The sequence below is a fragment of the Procambarus clarkii genome, chromosome 13 (assembly GCF_040958095.1).
Source record: "Procambarus clarkii isolate CNS0578487 chromosome 13, FALCON_Pclarkii_2.0, whole genome shotgun sequence".
In the NCBI taxonomy this organism is placed as follows: domain Eukaryota; kingdom Metazoa; phylum Arthropoda; class Malacostraca; order Decapoda; family Cambaridae; genus Procambarus; species Procambarus clarkii.
In genome coordinates this window covers 18,341,368-18,362,637 of record NC_091162.1, presented here as the reverse complement: position 1 = coordinate 18,362,637, position 21,270 = coordinate 18,341,368, and the positions used below count along the sequence as shown (strand labels likewise).

Sequence of the window (21,270 nt, the reverse complement as noted above, 5' to 3'; positions counted from 1 at the left end):
TAGAGATAGCGAGAGACTCTAGTCAAAAACTCCGGACACGAAAACTCGAGAAGAAGATCGAACCAGCCTCATAATGGACCTGGCCGATCTGCAGAAAGAGGCGGAGCCACAGGAAAACCTCCAGGTTTGGACACCGAGCAAGCAGCGCCCGAAACCGAGGCTGGGCCGGCCACCAAGGGGTTAGAAGGACTTCTCTCCCCTGAGGACCTGGAGCAACAGCTGAACCGGGGGAAAAGAGGTACAGGAACCCCCCACACAAAAATTAATTACACAAAATTTACCACACAAAACCTAGCCAGGTACGAACCCTGAGAGAGAACCAGATGGGACTCCCTCCAGTTCACTAGGAACCCGAACCCGGCTAGCTGGGAAAGAACCAAACCCCTGGCAAGCAGACACGTGAACTGACTGGGAGCCCAGACCAGCCAGTCATCGAGGTAGGCCAACACCCGAACACCTAAGAAATGCAGACGGGCCATGATGACCCGAGTAAGGCGCATGAACACACGAGGAGCCAGGTTCAACCCGAATGGGAGACAATGAAAGCAGTAACCCTGACACCCCACAACCAAACCGAACTAGTCCCCGAACCCAGGATGAATAGGGACTGCGAATATGCATCCTTGAGATCCAGGGACACTATCCAAGGGTCCCGCTCCAACAGAAGCTGGACTTGGGACAGAGTGGTCATCCAAAAGGAGGGGCAAGAAACCCAGGGGTTCAGATGGGACAAGTCCAGAATGAACCGCAGGTTCGCACATTCCCATTTTGGAACTGGAAACCCACCTAGAGACGTCATCATTTCGACAACACCCAAGCACATCCATTCCGAGATGACCCAACAGAGCACAGGAGAGGAAGCCTGCCTCGAACCTCCTGAAGGAGGAGGGGACACCCAACACCACCGCAGGACGCAGGGAAACTACCCGAAATACCCACAAATCATAAGACCAGGCGCGAGCAAACAGAGCATGCTTCCCCTCATCACCCTGTCAATGGGGCGAACTGCAAAAGGGCTGATGCCCCTTATGAGAACCCGACCTGAGCACAGAGTGATCACAGCGCCGACCAGATGCAGATGGTTCCAAAGGCAGTGCTGGTCCCGAACCTGGCGCCAGCGGCCCACCAGGATGAACAGAACCCTGAACCCTGACACGACCCCTCTGTGAGGAACCCCCCCCCCCCTGGGACCCCCCAGAGAACCAACAAGTTGGACATCGGACGACAGCTGGAAGAAGCTGCCTGTAGACACTTCTCCACTGTAGAGTCCACAAACAACATGGGACAAAAAGGCGAAGATAATGTAAGAGCCAGGGCCCAAGCAGATTCCAAGGAGGAAGTGAGCACAACCTGCTGACACGCGAGACACGCAGCAAAAAAATGCGACACCACATCCCGCAGGATTGGCGCAAACAGCTTCAGAAGCGCAGACGATGCACGAGCAGCCGAGACCACCAGACCCGGGAAAGGCACCAAGCACCTCAACATCCTCTGTAAGCCAGTCTGAGGACAGCTCCAAGAGGGAAAAGAAACACAGGACTGAAGCCAACAAGCCACGAGTGCACAAGTCCTCAGCCACAAGCGCAGCCGAAAGGGTGGTCAACCTACACATGAAGCTGAACCATCCCACATCCTGCAGAAGGGCAAGAGCAAACAAGCACTCATTAAGGTGCACGAAGTCACCCCCAGGAAAACCTGGACCACCGTCAACGCCTCACACCACTCAAGTGTGTGGGTACAGCAGAATGCACTCCAAGCATCCAGCTACAGCAACGGGCCAGGACGACTCCGGAACCTCATAACGGACCCAGTATGAAGACGAAGACCCAAACCTGAAGGAAGACGAATCCATTGTAGAAGCATAGTCTGGGTTACACAGGAGGTAAGCCGCAATGGCTGCCCGCGCCTCAGCAGGCGAGACACGGAAGACTGAAAACCTCCTAAAGGACGGAACCGAAGGACTCACAGGGACACAGAACCAAACCCGGGGAGAAGCTGAATCCAAATCCAACTCGTACGCAGAGAGGGGGGGGACGGGAAGGAAAACCCCACTCCTTGTAACAGAAAGCCCTGCTCGGAGGGTTTGAAAACCCAGGCGGGGTCCAACGAGGCCCAAAGGCTCCAAGTCAGCACCACCTCAACCCTGGGAGCCTCCACATCAGGCCCCGGGGGCGAGCCCTCCTCCAAGGCCCCGGTCTCAAGAAAAAACCGGGGCAGCCTGAAAAGCAGGAAGAGAAGAGTCCCACTGGTCAGACCCCGACACTATAACTGGAGGAAGGGCTCAAATGCCTCCGAAGCCCTCAGATGCTTCAGAGCCAGAAGGAAGGGGGGAAGGGGGGGCAGAATAAACAACAGCAGGGAAAGAACAAGGGGGGTGCGGAGTGAGTCAAGGTCGAAACGACCAAAACCTCCAAGTCCGGGTCTCTATAAGCAAAGAGGGGCAGCCTCGGGGCATCCGGGGAAGCAACCAACCGAGAGCTTTGCAGCAACCGAAACCAAGCATGCAACACCTGAGCCGCCTGCACCCGAATAAAGTCATCATCAGATTGGATGAATTGACTCACAAACAAGCAACAGTGCTTGCAGGACTCAGGGTCGAAGGTGTCACTGACCCAACAGGCAGCATGACGGAGGCAAAAACAATGAGCGTCGCCCTGAGACAAGGGGACAGAGCAACCTCAAACTTGCACAAAGCAAGAGGAGACCCAGGGGTCGCATCCATCGGACCCGTGTGCCTCCACGGGGATTCCCAGGGGCCCCCTAGACTGGTATCGCTAAGGGTATGCCCAGGCGGGGTACTGCTAACCGGCGCCCAAGTCTACCAACAAACTGCTAAAGCTGAACCTCCGGGACGTATCAACTCATAGGGGTGAAGCAGGGGGTACCACCAAACACAGGAAGTCAACACCCTAACTAAACAGGGGTAAGGGACACAAGGTAGACCCTCCTTACCAGGCCAAAACAAAAGAAAAACAAAGCCATGCAAGAGGAAAAGGTACAGCAGGAGAAACAGAGTCGGCAACTTTAATAGGTGAAAACTGCTGCGCAGTACCCCGCACCCCACCAGTGCAATAAACTACCACTTACCCCAAGGTAAACAAGGGAGGAAAACCCCCCAACACTCGGGGCGGTCAATCACCAAGCAGCAAAAGACCACCGAGGTAGATCCCAAGGTGACTTGTGGAAGAGAACCCCAAGCCCCAAGGGCAGTACTTACAGGGCACTCAGGGAAGAGAACCCTAAGCATATGCAGCCGGAGTACCTGTGAATATCACTCCCAGCTCGCACGCCACCGTAAGAGCAGTACTGAACACCAAGCACAGCACAGCAAGAGAAACCGGAACTAGAGCCACCCAACCGTGCCTAATCACACCAGCCTAAGAACTAGTGGTTGAATCGCTGGCACAGTTTGTCTGGGGCTTCCCCTTCCCCTCCCAAGGAGGGGGAAGCTGCGCAGACAAGCGGTGCAGCTCGTGTGACGTCATGCTTGATTGCTCGTTTTCATTTGGGGAGTTCTGCCCACTCATTTGGCTAATTTCCTTGGTTTTAACCAGAATAGGGGTTTGTTTTGGGGCGCTTATCTTTCTTGGGTGCCTGTCCCGGTCGATGGCCGATATAGAATGCTCCAAATCACATGTGCATTTCTATACGCCATTGCTCCTCATGCCTCTCTGAGGGGGCCAGGTTCTGGTCGTGGTCCCCGGTAGGCCTAGAACTACATCCACACATGGTGCTTTTCGCCATCCATGCTTTTAAATACATGGATAGCGATATACTAAAGAAATTGTTCACGACTTTTGTTCGGCCAAAGCTAGAATATGCAGCAGTTGTGTGGTGCCCATATCTTAAGAAGCACATCAACAAACTGGAAAAGGTGCAAAGACATGCTACTAAGTGGCTCCGAGAACAGCAGGGCAAGAGCTATGAGGAGAGGTTAGAGGCATTAAATATGCCAAAACTAGAAGACAGAAGAAAAAGAGGTGATATGATCACCACATACAAAATAGTAACAGGAATTGATAAAATCAATAGGGAAGATTTCCTGAGACCTGGAACTTTAAGAACAAGAGGTCATAGATTTAAACTAGCTAAACACAGATGCCGAAGAAATATAAGAAAATTCACTTTCGCAAAAAGAGTGGTAGACGGTTGTAACAAGTTAGGTGAGAAAGTGGTGGAGGCCATGATCGTCAGTAGTTTTAAAGCGTTATATGACAAAAAGTGCTGGGAAGACGGGACACCACGAGCGTAGCTCTCATCCTGTAACTACACTTAGGTAATTACACTGATGTGAAAGGTTAGGGATATACATATTAGCCTGGATAGCTCCGGGGAGCCGAAGGGGCTCCCCCAGAAAATTGTATAAAATAAGGATAGTAATCACATGTTTTTACACAATCAATCGAGAAGTAGACGTTTAGGAATGGCATTGTCTTTATGTAGCTCTGGTAAGCAACGTGCTTTGATAAGCAGCAAATGACAAATTCAATTTCGTGAAATAAAAATTCTGCACGAAATTCTGTGCAGGTAAACCTGAATTTACCCAAGTGCCATCATTTTGAGTAACCTGGACAGAAATTATTTGAGCTTTAGGTGAAGGAACTATTGCAATAAATTTTCATAGTAGGTAATAAAAAGACTAAGGAGGTCCGTTGCAACCCAATAATGGCTATATTAAATTCTCAAATACTACCAGTATTTTTAATACTTTTCTATACAGTGTATATTTTTGTGCAAAGAGTTAAATGTCTAGGCAGTTTCTCTTGACTACCAATTACTTGTATTTGTGGGTGTTCCAACCCTTACATGACTATGGGGATTGAGCTCTACCTCCAGTCTGATATGATGCATTCCTGATCCTACAACTTTACTGTCAAGCATTTGCCTCCGAGTCCACAGCCCAATTCCTGCATTCCACTCGCTCTCCGCCATATATCTGGACCCACTAAGATGTTGAACTTCCACTTGTTTGATAGATTGGTGTCACCATCTGCAGTTAGTTTATTATAATTTGCCATACTCATTCCCTGAGTGACAGTACAAAATAATTATAACAGGTACAAAAGATCTTAATCATACCCTAAAGGGTATTCTCTGACATTCTCCCATGTAAGACATGTTGATTGGGAGCCATTGTAGTTAGCTCTGTGCTTATGTTGCTACCACACATGATTCTGCTCCCTCTGCATGTTCAGACAATGCACTTTAGTGGAGGATGCAGTTAAAACCCTTCTACCTGCCAGATGTTCATGGTCTTGCTTTGGTCTCTGATTAAGTAGAAATGCGTCCCTTGTACCCGACATGCCTGCCTGTGTGTGACAATTCACATAGCCATTGTCTTTCATCCCGATAGAGTTTTGTTTCATCTGTATTATCGGTTGGTGTGTTATTGGTTTCCCCATTCAATTCCATACCGGACTCCGTGATTTGCATTTGCCACCACCATTCCATTTGTTGGATGCAGGGCTGCCCCCTCGCCCTGCCACTATGGGCTGCTGTGCCCTGGTAGTCTCAGGTACAGGCCTGCACCCTTTCATATACTGTATGTCTGTGTTTACATGGAAGATGATAGAGGCAAGCAGGAAAATCAAGGGTACACTGATACAGTATTTGCCACTTAACAATCTCGCACACGAAATACATGTGTAATATTTAAGCCCATATATTTACTAAACACAAGGCAAGTGCTTTAAGACTAGTTTTTCCTCAGGGCAATGATGCACACACACATTACTGTGACTCACCCCAGAAGCTCCAAGGACAGGATCTCTGTAGGAGGCTGCCAGCAAGTCCCTAATGGGAATAAATATTAAATTAAAACTACATTTAAAACAAAAATACTGTACTGTATTCATTAATAAATTAACAACCATATTTCCAAATAAACAAATTACTGACTAACATAACAGATACTGAATCACTAGATTATTTGAAGTGAAAGTTAGACTCTTGTACAAGTGAGCTTGGTTGGGTATAAATAGGGACTGCCTCACATGGGCTAATGGGCTTTCTGCAATTTCCTTTAATCTTGCAGAGTTCATGTACAGGGAATGAACCAAGAACTTGCACTTGTATCATGGCAGTGGAGGAACCAAGAACAATGATACTAATTATTTTATAGGAAATGGTAAGGAAATGTAACCTGGCAGGAAAATATTAAATTTATTAATAGACATGATCTAGAGATAGCATACATCAAGATGAAAGACTAAATTTGTAAAGAGTGTTTTGCCTGCGAGGGCTTTATCAAATCTGTTGAAACGATAAATTAAATGTGTAGTCATCTACAAATTTAAAACTACCCATCTTGTTTTTCTAGGATTCTGACTCCTAGGTCCTGTTCTTCAATTTGCACATGGTAATTTTGTTGAATTGATAGTTGTGATGTGTATTGTTATGCCCTGAATAAAAAAACCTTGCATTTTTCAATTTTAAAGAGCATTTGGCAGTCTTCCAACCGTTTATGGAGTTTATGCAGATATTTTTGCAAAGCTTGTAATATCTTTTTGGCTTCCTACTTTGCAAATAGATCTTAGTGTCATGTGCATATTTGATGATGTGGTTTTAATATTTTCATCTATGTCACTGATGTATGTGACAAAAATGAGTGGCCCCAAGATGGAACCTTGCAGTGCCCCACTCAACACACTTCTCTCATTAGACTCCTTTCCATTTAGGATGACTGACCTTTTGCTTTCCTTGCTTTAACCATTGTTTAATCCATTTAGTATTTTACCATTTATTCCAGGTGCTTGTAATTATTTATTTGCCAGTCTTTCATGTGGTACCTTATTAAACGCTTAAGAGAAGTACATAATTCATTTTGTTAGGGACAGGCAGCATGTGTTTATATATACAGTGGCACCTCGACTTACGATTGCCCCGACTTACGATAATTTCTAGTTATGATATAAATTTGATCGGAAAATGGGACTCAACTTACTATAGTGTCGTCGACTAGCGATATTCATTGATACACGTTCGGGTCGACCGAGCACATGGTTCATGGTTGCGCTGACCGACCTGCCTCAGTTTACTAGAAAAGCTCGCTTAGTGACGATCACGCTTATAAGAAAATCAATTTTTTAGGCGATTTTTTGCTTTTTGAACATAAAACTGATTATTATATATCACACCATGGGGTCCCAAGAAAGTCAGTGGTAAGGTTGAACATATGAAAACATGTGTGTGGATGACCATAGAGGCAGTTGAGCAAATTTCTTCAGGGAAGGAGGCAGAACAGAATGGCCCTTCCTCAACAATTAGGAAGTGGTGTAGACTTTGGGGAATAATGCAAACTTTTATTGAAACGACTCATCCAGAGCAAGCTGTAGTATGCCGTTGCCTTAACCTTTTCAATGACACTGATGCATCACTACAGACAAATGTTAAAACAAAGGGAAAAACAAGTGTAGCTAGATAAATTTTTAATGAGACAAACAAGCAGTGAACCACAACCAGGTCCTAGTGGTATGCAGGCAAACTGTAGGAGAGAGAGAGTACCCCAGAGAAATCATCACTGCCTGATGTTATAATGGAAGGGAACTCCCCTTCCAAACAGTAACACCTCTCCTCCTCCCCCCCCCCCTCATCACCATCTTCCATACACCATCAAGAGCCCTCCATAAAGTTAAGATAAATATGTACTGTATTTTAGCTAGAGAAAAAAATTGTATTCAGTATATAATGTATTTTTAAGTTAATATTTTTGGGGGTGTGGAACGGATTAATTCAATTCCTTTTATTTCTTATGGGAAAAATCGCTTCGACTTACGATATTTCGACTTACAATGCGTCTCTGGGAATGGATTACCATCGTAAATCTAGGCTTTAAATCTGTATACACTTTAGGCTTATTGTTATAAACTAAATTGTAACAATCCACTGAAATATACTGTATGTATATACTTAAAAGGTTTACAAAAACCTTATGTGCCTTCTTTGTAAACAAAAACATCAAGATGAAATAAAGTGTTACCTGGTGGGGTGGAGGTCAAGCACCAAGTGGTAGTTTTCCACTTGGAACTCCAACATCACTATGTCATTCTTGTCAGTCTGAAAAAGGTGCAGTTTAGTTTATCATAAAAGCAGCTCTATATGGATGAATGTATTATCCATATTCTATAAACAACCAGCATTGAATGTAATGAAATGCCATTTTCTGGGTGAGCCCCGGAGGCTCCTTGGAGTTATCGAGCTAATGTGCAATATATTAGACCAGGGCCTATGGAGTTCAGTCTACAGGGGACCACAAGCCAGAACCTGGCCCCCCCTCAGAGAGGTTCAGGGAGCAATGGCCTTTGAAACCCCCCTGTGGTTGGGGGTTTTCCTTATCTGCCATCGACTGGGGTTAGACACCCAGAAAGGTAGGCATAACAAAACAAACCCCACATGGTAAGAAAATTACAACTAAAAACCGAAAAGAGAGGCAGAACTCCCTCCCATCCCAACGAAACAAGGAAATAAGCAAACACTACACTCCACCGTCGTGCCGCTCATCCGTGCAGCCTTCCCCTCCCCATGCAAGCTACCTAGCACTCCAGTTCGGAAGCTAAGCATCAAACAATGTGAAAAACTGCCAACCGGAGAGAGGGAGGGAGGGGTGCCAGGGAGCCTCCGAGGTTCACCTAGAAAAATGGTATTTCTTTAAACGCTGGTTTTCTGTGGGTAATCCCTATGGCTCTCTGGAGCTACATACCCAAAGGAAAAAAGGAACTTACCTGGGAGGCAGCTACCACATACTCCTCAACATGAAGTTAAGACAACTGGCTTCAACCAGCGACCCAAAGCAACACAGGAATGCCCAGGAGCAGGAACATTAACCAAATAACAGGTGGCCAGGATTCTGTTTGACCTCCAAATACCCCACGCCCGAATATCAGCCTAAGACATGTTGCCAAACATGGCCACCAATGCAGCAAACTTCCTATCATAAGAACGAGGATAGACTTAATAACCCTGCGGACGACATGGGAGACCCTAGCCCTGGAATAGGGAATGAAGGAAACCGGATCAACCCAAAGCGCATCCCCAACCACAGAAGCCAAAGCGCACAGATAGCGGTGAAGAGTCGCAACCGGACAAGATATGATGCACCCCCGGCCTGACCAACCAAGTCTCAATGATCCAAGGACTCCTCCGGAAAGGAGCTGTCTCGTTCTTTGTCAGAAAAGAAGAAGGCTGCAACTGAACAAACCGACCACCAGGACCACAAAGAGCAGAAATCCCTGTGCCGGAGGAGAGCATGAACCTCACCGACCCGACCCCAGTAAGCCAATGCCAACAGAAACAGAGCCTTGGAAAAACAATCTTGAACCGAAGGGGCCATCACAAACCAAGGAGAGAAAAGATAGGAGAGCACCCTGTCCAAAGACCAGGACGGCTCAGGTGACACATGAGCAGGCCAGAGGTGAAACAAAGCACAAGAAAGCTTACGGAACAGGGCAGAAGTAACATCCACCCCGAACACAAGCTGGAGAGGCTCCGCTAGCGCCGCACGATACAGGGCGACAGTATTAGGCATCAAATGACGGTCCTGAATTAGCCAAGACAGAAAGGACAAGACAACCTGATCAGAAATAGAATACAACCTATGAAGAGAGAAAATGGTGGAAAGACCGCCAGGAAACTTCAAACTGTCATCGAGACGAAGCTAGCAGGTGGGATACCATCAATGAAGCCACCTGATCACCATACAGATGGTGATAAACCCGCATCAAAGACAAGACGCAAAGAACAGAGGAGAAGACTGAACCAGCCATGTACCAGACTAGGCCGACCTGCTGGAAGAGGCAGAGCCGCAGAAATCATCCCGGGTTCGCAAGTCGAGCAAGCAGCACCTGGAACCAAGGCTGGGCTGGCCACCAAGGGGCCATGAGGACTACTCTCCCTTGGTAGGACTCCAATCGAGCCAGAATCCGAATAACAACTGGACTGGGGGGGAAGAGGTACAGGTAACCCCACCTCGACCAGTTGTGCCGAAAGACATCCACCGCGACAGCCTCACAGCCTGGGAAGGGCGCCACATAGACAGGGAGATGCCAAAACCCCACCGACACGAACAAGTCAATGTCCGGGAGTACATACATCCTGCAGAGCCAACGAAAGGAGTCCGAGTCAACCGTTCATTCCGTGGACAGGGGAATGAACCGAGACAGGCCGTCTCGGTTCATTCTTTGGTCAACTTTTGGACCACCGTGGCCAAGCAGTCAAAGCAGGCGTCTGGGAATCACCAGGTCACAAATTCAAGTCACTCCATTACTCAAAATGATTTTCATTGATATATGTTTCATAAGATTCAATGATATCATCAATTAATTCATTCATTCACAGAAAAGATTGTTTTCTCAGGCTGCTTTCCAAAGTCAGTCTGTCACTAATAGAATGTGAATCAACCAAGTTTTCTTTTTAGATATTTACAAGAGTTGTTACATTCTTGTACAGCCACGTGGGGCCTCGTAGCCTGGTGGATAGCGCGCAGGACTCGTAATTCTGTGGCGCGGGTTCGATTCCCGCACGAGGCAGAAACAAATGGGCAAAAGTTTCTTTCACCCTGAATGCCCCTGTTACCTAGCAGTAAATAGGTACCTGGGTGTTAGTCAGCTGTCACGGGCTGCTTCCTGGGGGTGGAGGCCTGGTCGAGGACCGGGCCGCGGGGACACTAAAGCCCCGAAATCATCTCAAGATAACCTCAAGATAACCACTAGTACGCGTAGCGTTTCGGGCAGGTCCCTGGAATACGATCCCCGCCGCGAAGAATCGTTGTTACAACCAAGTACACATTTTACTGTTGAGTTATACAGAGGCTACAGTTAAGGATTTGCGCCCAGTAAATCCTCCCCAGCCAGGATACGAACCCATGACAAAGCGCTCGCGGAACGCCAGGCGAGTGTCTTACCACTACACCACGGAGACTGGTGGAAGTTATATCATTCAGTTTTCAGTAATAACAGATCTCCAAGAACTATTTTCCCTTATCAATGATATCAAGATAAAAAAATATTAAGTAAAAATCTGAATAGAATAATAGTTTCTAGTCCAGTCTTTTCATTATCTAAAATATACTGTAATGTGAACATACCAAGTGTTGGCGTAGAATGTACGGATCCCTCAACGTTGGCTCAGATGGGAAGAAGTAAGGCATAGTCAAAACGTCTACAGTTTCTCTGTCAAAAAACCATCCTGGAAGGTAAATTACACATGATGAAAAGCACCTTAAAATTACAAATAATAATAATAATAATAATAATACAGTACTGTAATTCATTAATAAAATATCAACCCATCCTCCTGTTTAAATAGTATTTTTTGTAACTATGTAGACCATCGAACACACATTAATGTAATGAACATTTAGATAGTACAACTTGGTACTATAGTACTGTATTCACTTTATAGAGTCTGGAAAAATCAAGCTAAAACCAAGCTTAAATATTCCTAGGTTTAGTATAGCACATATATTTACTATACTGTATTAGGCCTCAGATACCTAATTTCCTAAGTACTGTACCTAATTTCATCTTCATAGTTATTCACTTTTTGCCTTAAAATTGCACTGTATCTATTGCTACCCAATCTCCCAACCTGTATGTTCCCAATTTGAACATCTTTACCATTGTGATCATTGCTGTCTTCTTATATGTGCTGTCAATCTGCTGTATGGTGTTTATAAATCTTGTTTATCTGTATCTTTTGCTACCCAGTCTCCCAATCTTTATGTACCCAATCTGAACATCTTTACCATTGTGATCATTGCTGTCTTATGTGCTGTCAATCTGCTGTATGGTGTCTATTAATCTTGTTTAAATTACTAATCAAGCTGTCAATGTAATCAATCAGAGCTTTAATATAACAATGTGCTTTAATATACTTACTAAGCTCTCTCATCTCATTTTTCTCTTGCAATGTATCTTTATCATTTATCAATTCTGATAGAAATTACCTACTTAAAATTATCTGCTAGATTAAGGACCTGCCCGAAACGCTGCGCGTACTAGTGGCTTTACAAGAATGTAAATACATACTGTACTATCCAATGTATTCTCACAAACCCAATGTACCTTCTTGTATATATATATATAAACAAATAAATAAATAAATAAATAAATAAATAAATAAATAAAAGATAGCATACATTAGGCCTAGGATGGTTAGGTTAGGTTTCATTAGCAACAAATACAAAATCTTTTCCAGTTTGTTCAAATTCAGTAGTAACAAATTCTACTGTCTAATCGTCCATTATGTCAAAATATGTATGATAATCCGCATTGTTACTATAAGTATAATCTAGACAGAAGGATGGGCTGAAATAAGTATACATAACATAATACAGAGCTATTGAAAGTACAGAGGTTGCATATTAATTAAAGCCCCCTAATACGCAAAACTCAGAATAATTCAGCTAAAAGTTTCTATAGGTATAATGGGGTGAACTCTTAATTAGTACTGTATATTCCTTTAATTATATAATGCTGCATTTTTGTTTGAATAATTGAATGTAAGATCAATTTAAATACTGTAATGTTATCTGAATTTAGCTTACCTGATGTTTGTATTTGTGGAGGTTTTATCTTTTGGACAGTTGAGCTAGGCTGAATTTTTGCCACATAATCCTCGGTAAAATTTTTTGCTTCATCTTTAAATGGCATCACCTCCTCTTTTGCTTTATTATTTTCTGCCTTATTTATCCTATCTTTTTCTCTCTCACTCTTCTCATCTCTAACTGTCATGTTTTTCTCTGTAATGCTTAGAGCTACATCGTTTATTATCTGTATTCTTAATTGTCGATTTTTTAAATTTTCCTCGAAATGTTGCCAACTATTTATGGGCAGCCATAAACCAGCTCTTACATCTTCAGTGCCTAAACCTGAACTTTCAACCACAGTGTCACCGAGTTGATGACTTGCAGCCACCACGAATGCAGCATGAACACCAAAACACATCAAGAACACGGAAGTTGCAAAACATTTAGCATTGGGTGATGCTACGAGTGGCTCTGGTGCCATAATAATCATTAATACTGTACTGCTGTTGGAACTACAAGTTAAAAATATGGTTTTTGTTAACTGAACTGTTAGCGAAGTAAGGCTGTATTAATACTGTTAATCTAAGGATTTATAAGTATTTCTTTGCATTGGAGAGCCAAATTAGAGGTTTGGTAGTACAGTGATGTGAAGGCAGCATCACTGGCATCCATAGTTCTTTATAAGAAGACTCATATTTATGAGAAAATATGTAAAATTCTTATGGTATTTGTGTTTTGCAAGTATTCCTGTCTTCATTTCATAGCTCTTGTAAGTGCCAAGCCAGCCAGTTTCTTCCCAGTAGAATATGTAATTATTTTTTCTTATTCAGGTAGATTCCCAGGAACCTGTTCAGAAATAAACATTGATTATACCTGGTACAGTATTTACTAAAGTCAAAGCACTAAATTTTAATGGAGATCTACAGTACACAATTTAAATTTAAAATGTTAATTGTGTTATGCTCAATAGGATGGCAATTTTTCTGCTCTTTCCAATGATATGCCCGATATGCGTTTCTTGCCCGAAACGCTTTGCATAATAGTGGCTTTAGGCATTGTATGTACTAGCTCTATCTATAAAGCCAACAAACTTTGTAAAATCTCTTTATGTATGTACCTTACCTAAATAAAAAATTATTATTATTATTATTATTATTATTATTATTATTATTATATAAAACAAACAACTCAATATACATTTTTTCTGTGGGGGAGCCCCTTCGGTTTCCGGGAACTATTGGGCTTATGCATTTCATTAGACCAGGGCATTAGTCATAGGAGCTCAGCCTACCGGGTATTGTACCACAAACCAGAACTTGCTCCCCCCCCCTCAGAGAGACAAAGTGAGCAATGGCCCTGGGAAAACCCCCCTATGGTTGGGAGATTTCCTTATCTGCCATCAACCGGGGTTAGGCACCCAGAAAGGTAGGCATAAGAAAACAGATTCCACATAGCAAGATAATGGCAACCAAAAACCGAAGAGGCAGAACATCCTCCAATCCCAAGGAAACAAGCAAAAGTCACACTCCACCACCGTGTAGCTCATCCATGCAGCCGTGCCCCCCTCCCCCACCAGCGGGAGGAGGGAACCCTGAAACCGATGCACCGCCGACCTAGCCATTCCAGTTCGACGGCTAATGCAATCCAGGGCGGTCGTCATCTATAGCCTTTATTCCCTATGCAGTGTTTTGCCTTAGTGGTGTCCCCTGCTGTTCGTGGAGTGGTGGCCTGGTGTACCTGAAATGTACTGGGGATGCATGTGCCTAGGGCAGCCTTCCCCAAGTACCTTGTGAGTATACTACCCTTGAGTGTCAGGGTTCTTTTCCCCCCTGGTGCATTCCGGAAGCCATTTCCATAGGGGTTCTTGCTCCTCGACATTTACCCCGCCCTTGGGGCCAGCTGGGGTTTTGTGGTCAGTCATTGTTTGGCCTTGGATAAAGAGTGGTATTGTTGCTGGTTGGGACATATAGGGGTTGCACAGCCAGTTACCTATGCAGCGGCTGGTTCCTGTTTCCTTTGGGGATGCTGTACTTTTGCTGGATATTTCTTTTCTTTTTGTTTGCTTTGCCTGGTGGGGGTCTGCCTGGTGTGGCTATTGGACCACTTATAATAATTTGGTGGCCCCCTGCTAGGCCCCTCGGGATTGTACACATTGCAGGGGGTTTCAGCATTTGATCTCCCCCTTGTTAGCTTCGGGCTTAACCTGTTAGCAACACCTTGCCCGGGTTTCCCATAACAGTCAGCCTACAGGCCCTGGAAAACCCTATCGGGGATTAGTGGACCTATGGATGTGTCGTCTGAGTTCCAGCTCGCCTCGTATGAGTTTGATGATTGCTGTGCGCCCTTGTCTCAGGGTGACAGTCACAGCTTCTGCCTCTATCATGCTGCCTGTTGGGTCAACGACACCTTTGACCCAGAGTCTTGCGAAATGTTCTCTAGTTTACCTATTCTGATAACATTGATATTCAGGTACAAGCAGCATCCTCATTGCATGTTAGGTTTAGGTTGCTGGAACGTGCTAGGTTGGTTGCCCACCTGGATGTCCCAAGACTGCTTCGTTTTGGTCATAAGGACTCAGATTTAGGGGCGTTAGTCGCTTCGACTTTGGTTCAGTCCATGCTTCTTGGTCCTTCCCCTGTTGTTCACCCTGCAACCCCCCCCCCACCCCCCAGCTTTCGGCTCTCAAACGTCTGAGGGTTTTGGAGTCGGAGCGAGATTTAGTTGGTAATGAGACTAGGGCAGCTTCAGGGGCTGCCCCGTTCAGGTTGGGGACAGGCATTCGAGCCGGTTCCTCTTGCCGAGGCTTCTGCGTCGGATCCCGAACTGCGTCTGTCCTGTGTTGCGGTCCAGGGCTGGTTCCTGCTGTTGGCTGACCCCTCATGTGTGGAGAGGGAGTTTGGGAGGGGTCCCTGGGGTGTCTAGGTGAGGACCGGGAGCGAGGTCTCGTCGTCGGTGTTCTGGACCTGTGGTTTATATGGCCAGTTGGGAACTCCCACGGGAGGCTAACTCTCCTCTGGGCACCTCGGTTTGTTGGGGCCTGGGGCCGTCGAGGTGTCACTGGTTGTTGGGTCTGGGGCTGGGGGCAGGGTTTTTCCTAAAGTTTGAGTAAGGCTCTAGTTCTCTGTTAGACCTGATATGGAGTTTGTTAGAGAAAGGAGTGGTAGGGGCTGCACAGGTGGCCAGGGTCTGTCTCTTGTGGGCCTCCCGCAAGATTTTACCTATTGTCTCCTCTGGTTTGCCCACCTAGCAGAGACACCTGAAACATGATATCAGATTCTTCTTCTAGGTCCCTAGGGGGGGGGAGAAACGGGAGGAAGCCAAGGGCTTTCTCCCCCAGGCCGCGCCGGACTCGTGCCTCCTTCCAGATGCCCGGAAGGGAGCCCATGGCTGGGGCCAGGGTCGGACGCCTACCGAGTTCCTCGATCAGGGGTTGCCATGCATCCGGGGGTTGGACTGTCAGGTCGTCCGCTAAAGCAGTCACAAAAGGCACTTGAGGACTGATATCCCGAAAATCTGGGGTTGTGTCATCATGGGAGGCTTGCGTGCTTGTTGGACTTGTCGCCGGGATGGCAATTTCTGAGGCCAAGGGGGAGACGGGCTGGTTTGTAGGCAGGTCTGGGGGTCAGGGGTGGAGGATGACCTCTGGGGGTTTAGGTTTGAGGTCGAGCCACGGGTTTCCCAGCTAGAGGCTTGTGTTGCCGGGTGCCGGGGCAGGGGTCTGTGGTAGACATTGAAGAAATTTGTGGTAAGGAAAATCCAAGAAGGGGGCACCGGGTGTGGGGGATCTGTGACGTTGTGTCTTCAGGGTTTATTTAGAATCCGCCGATCTGGTCGTGTGGGACAATCACTCGTTTCCACAGTTTTTTCATCTTTCTCAGAGATTTTCTACACACTGGGTTCTAGTCTTGCACTCTGTCAAGGTGGGTGGATTCTCCGCTGGCTGCTTCTATCCAGCAGTCACTTGGAGGTTCCTCTGGAATAAGTGCGTCGGGGGAATGTCCATGGTGGGTTTTTCAAGTCGGATACAGCTGTTTCATGGGGCTGTTTCAGATCACAAATATGACGTTACATACCTGCAACTATCTAGGTGGTTTGATGGGACATTTTGATGCTCATGGTAATGGATTTGCTCAGAGGACGGGCTCAAACAATGACATGCATGAGCTTATTCGCACGCATATGTTGTTCACATAAATTAATAACAGTAGTGGTCCAAGGACCACTAGTGGACCTAGTGGGATCCCACTGGTTACATTCCTCCAGTTCAAAACATCTGACTGCTTGCTGTCCTTAAAAGCATAAGTGCAAGGGGGGTTTTGAGCACACAGGCTAGGGGACGGGGGAGTGGGCAGGGTAGGGGAGAGGGCAGGGGAGGGGAGTGGGTAGGGGAGGGGGCGCGGGTGAGCGAGGGGGTGGCCGTATACTCGCCTAGTTGTTGTGCATGCTGGGGATTAAGCTTTGGCTCTTTGATCCCACCTTTCAACTGTCAGTCAACTGATGTACAGATTCTTGAGCCTATTGGGCTGAAGAATCCAATCAAATCTACATTTGAAACTGTGTATGGAGTCAGCCTCCACCACATCACTGACTAGTGCATTACATTTATTAACTACTCTGACACTGAAAAAAAAAATTGTTTCTCTGGCTCATTTGGGTACTAAGTTTCCACCTGTGTCCCCTTGTTCGTGTCCCACCCGTGCTAAATAGTTTGTCTTTGCCCACCCTGTCAGTTCCCCCTGAGAATTTTATAGGTATTGATCATATCTCCCATTTCTCTGTCTTCCAGGGACGTGAAGTTTAGCTCCCGTAGCCTTTCCTCATAGTTCATACCCCTCTCAGTTCCGGGACCAGTCTGGTGGCATACCTCTGAATCTTCTTGAACTTTGTCTTGTGTTTAACTTGGCATGGACTCCAGGCTGGAGCTGCATACACTAGGATTGGTCTGACATAAGTGGTATACAAGGTTCTGAATGATTCCTTTACGCAAATTTATAAAAGGTAGTTCTTATGTTGGCCCATCTAGCATATGCAGCTGATTATATCCTTTTGATGTGGGCTTCTGGGGACAGGTTCGGCGTGATACCAACACCCAGATCTTTCTCTCCATATAGCAAGCACTAGTTAGCGTGTTTGCTTACTAGTAGGGAGGGGGGGGGGGGGGGGTTGTTCGTGCCTGTTAACCCGCGGGGCTTGCATGCGAGTGAGGGAGGTGGACGGGGATGCAGGGGAGGGGGGTGGGCAAGCTAGTGATAGGGGGCGGGTGAGGGAGAGCAGGGGAGGGCGAGGGAGAGCAGGGGAGGGCGAGGGAGAGCAGGGGAGGGCGAGGGAGAGCAGGGGAGGGCGAAGGAGAGCAGGGGAGGGCGAAGGAGAGCAGGGGCGGGCGAGGGAGAGCAGGGGCGGGTGAGGGAGACCAGGGGCGGGTGAGGGAGAGCAGGGGCGGGTGAGGGAGACCAGGGGCGAGTGAGGGATAGCAGGGGAGGGCGAGGGAGAGCAGGGAAGGGCGAGGGAGAGCAGGGGCGGGTGAGGGAGACGAGGGGCGGGCGAAAGAGAGCAGGGGAGGGTGAGGGAGAGCAAGGGAGGGTGAGGGAGAGCAGGGGAGGGTGAGGGAGAGCAGGGGCGGGTGAGGGAGAGCAGGGGCGGGCGAGGGAGAGCAGGGGCGGGTGAGGGAGACCAGGGGCGGGCGAGGGAGACCAGGGGCGGGTGAGGGAGACCAGGGGCGGGCGAGAGAGAGCAGGGGCGGGTGAGGGAGACCAGGGGCGGGCGAGAGAGAGCAGGGGCGGGTGAGGGAGACCAGGGGCGGGCGAGGGAGACCAGGGGCGGGTGAGGGATACCAGGGGCGGGTGAGGGAGAGCAGGGGCGGGTGAGGGAGACCAGGGGCGGGCGAGGGAGAGCAGGGGCGGGTGAGGGAGAGCAGGGGCGGGTGAGGGAGAGCAGGGGCGGGTGAGGGAGAGCAGGGGAGGGCGAGGGAGAGCAGGGGAGGGCGAGGGAGAGCAGGGGCGGGTGAGGGAGAGCAGGTGCGATAAATTTGTTGGTATGGAAGGTGTAGAACTGTGGGAGGGGAGGAGGGGTGGGAGGTAAGAGTATCAATGTGAAAAGGCGTCACGAGCGAGAGGGTACAGGAAGCGGGTGTTGCAGACTTTAAGATGGTGGGGGGAAATGCTAGTTATAGGTTATGAAAGACTGTTGTGGGTGTACGGATGACCCCGTGTGGATGTGGGGGGCATGGAGTGGGGGGGGGGGTGCAAAGGAAAGAGTATCAGAGGGGTTGCGGGAGACAGTTGGATGTTTGTCTGGAGAGGAAAGGGGAGTATACAATGAGTAGAGCTGCAGACGCCTGAGAGAAACGTGAACTTGCCGGTCGGCCGAGCGGACAGCACGCTGGACTTGTGATCCTGCGGTCCTGGGTTCGATCCCAGGCGCCGGCGAGAAACAATGCTGCGGCGAGAAACAACGCCGGCGAGAAAACAATATACAATATGGGGAGTAGACGAACTCCCAGAACCCCATCAACCAGGTAATGGGCAGAGTTTCTTTCACCCTATGCCCCTGTTACCTAGCAGGTTCCTGGGTGTTAGTCAGCTGTCACGGGCTGCTTCCTGGGAGGTGGAGGCCTGGTCGAGGACCGGGCCGCGGGGACACTAAAGCCCCGAAATCATCTCAAGATAACCTCAAGATAACCAAGATAACCTCCCTACTAGTCGTTACACGGAGAAACTAGTTAGTTATTTGACAAGGAATTATATTTCCCTTCATTGTATATCATCCTGCTGATTTCCAGTCTCGTGTTCCCATTTTCATCACCTTACATTTGCTGGAGTTAAAATCCAGTACTTATTTCTCTAACCCAATTGTCGTGAGTGCACGTGTTCGTATATATGCGTGTGCATGCGTCTGCCTCCCAGTGCGTTAAGCAAAAATACAAGACTGTGTTCGAGTTTAGAAAAAAATTACTTTGCTTAAATTTACCGCTAACATACACATTGAATATTTGCACAAGGCAGGAATATAACAAAGTGCATATTAATATGAATATTTTATGAATTATATGAGTAAATATTTTATGTACACTTTTTTCAAAACCATCATTCTCGTAAATTAAGAGTATATGTGAACGCCATTACAACTTCTATAATTTTACATAATAAACGGCTGTGGCTAACGCTACCAAGAAATATATTTAATTTAAACTTGTGAGCAAACGTACGGAAGAAACGTACGTTTTGAAGTCTGGAAACTTCAGTTGGTTTATCAAGGATTTTCTCTAGTTAAAGGAGAGGCTATCATTAATTTAGATATTAGGCACGGATGCATATACAGCAAAACGCGTCTCTCACTCACTGAATCAAGTTGGGTTACTGTTACGTGCAGTGGCAGGTAGCTGCAGGTAATTAATCTCTTCAATTCAATGAGCAATTAAGATGCAAACTATACAGGTGTAAATTAGGGACCGAGCCAACTTGTCCAAGCATCACAGTATACAGTCGGATTCGTTCTCGACGCACAATCGAGAATTCTGGATTCGAATCCAGAATTCATTTCCTTTCACCTATTGCACATTTCCTTTCACCTATTGCACTGTTCACCTAGCAGTAAGTAGGTACTCAGGAGTTTGTCAGTTTGTTGTGGGGTTGTATCCTGGGAGGGATTAGTAATTCGACCTGGGAGGGGGGGGGCGCCTCTATTTAAGTTTACCGTGTATGAACACATACTGTCTTCCTGTCCCCCGACACATTCAATGATTAATTATTTGAATTTATTTTTTATTTATTTATTTATTTATATATACAAGTTCTTGCATTCCTGTACAGCCAGCAGCACGCATAGTGTTTCGGGCAAGTCCTTAATCTTATACGACCCGCCAAATCGTTTAACAACCAGGGACCCATTTTACTGTTGGTAAACAGTAGGTACAGTTACAAGATTGACGCCCAGTAAATCCTCCCCGGCCAGGATACGAACCCAGGACAAAGAGCACGCGAAACTCCAGGCGAGTGTGTTACCACTACACCACGAGACTAATTATCAGACCCCGTATAAAGACTTGTCGGGATAATGTACTATACAACTGCAAAGACTTTATATATTATGTTTAAATATTGACTTATGAATCGTGTTCGTGTATGGCAAACCATCCAGCCACGAGGAATGCAAATTTCAGACGAAAATAGATTAGCTTTAGATATATTAAAGTTCTGTAGCCCCTCCACGTGCCCCGTGTAGCCCTTACCGCAATTAAGCTGCTTGTATATTTAGATTTAGTAAGAAAAATAACCACGTACTCACCCTTCAGTTACAGTCCATGGTAGTCCAGTTTGTATCTGGAGTGAGTTAGTTTGGTTCATTTATTATGCACCTCATTCCCATCGTGTGGGAGGTAGCGGAAAGGTTACAGAGGCGACATAATGGGCTTAGGGACCGACCTCCCAAATACATTTAGTTAGCAAGTTAGTTGTGATAAGTTACTTACGCAATTTAATGTATTATGTTAATAGTGTGTTCGAGAACAACCCAAATGCTGATATGAATACATTACGAGGGACCTGACGGCTGAGTGGACAGCGCTCGGGGTTCATAGTCCTAAGGGTCGATCCCTGGCAGAGGCGGAAACAAATGGACAGTTTCCTTCTTCCTGATGCGCCTGTTCACCTAGCAGTAAATAGGTTCCTGGGAATTAGAAAGCTGCTTCCTGGGGATGTGTGTGTATGAATATTAGGATTAAGGACTTGCCCGAAGCGCCATGAGTGCTA

General features: G+C 46.7%; 1 protein-coding gene across 4 annotated transcripts in view; it reads right to left on the bottom strand.

Moving 5' to 3' along the window:
* Positions 1 to 21,270, bottom strand: part of LOC123757229 (uncharacterized) — a 58,260-nt gene that overhangs the window by 29,160 nt on the left and 7,830 nt on the right. For all 4 annotated transcript variants that reach the window (XM_045740719.2, XM_045740721.2, XM_069323753.1 and 1 more), the window contains exons 2-5: positions 12,542 to 13,369; positions 11,081 to 11,181; positions 7,979 to 8,055; positions 5,745 to 5,793 (exon numbers count right to left, since the gene is read on the bottom strand). In XM_045740719.2, coding sequence (XP_045596675.2) covers positions 5,745 to 5,793; positions 7,979 to 8,055; positions 11,081 to 11,181; positions 12,542 to 13,013 — 699 coding nt within the window. In that variant the 5' untranslated portion in view covers positions 13,014 to 13,369. The remainder of the gene's footprint in view (positions 1 to 5,744; positions 5,794 to 7,978; positions 8,056 to 11,080; positions 11,182 to 12,541; positions 13,370 to 21,270) is intronic.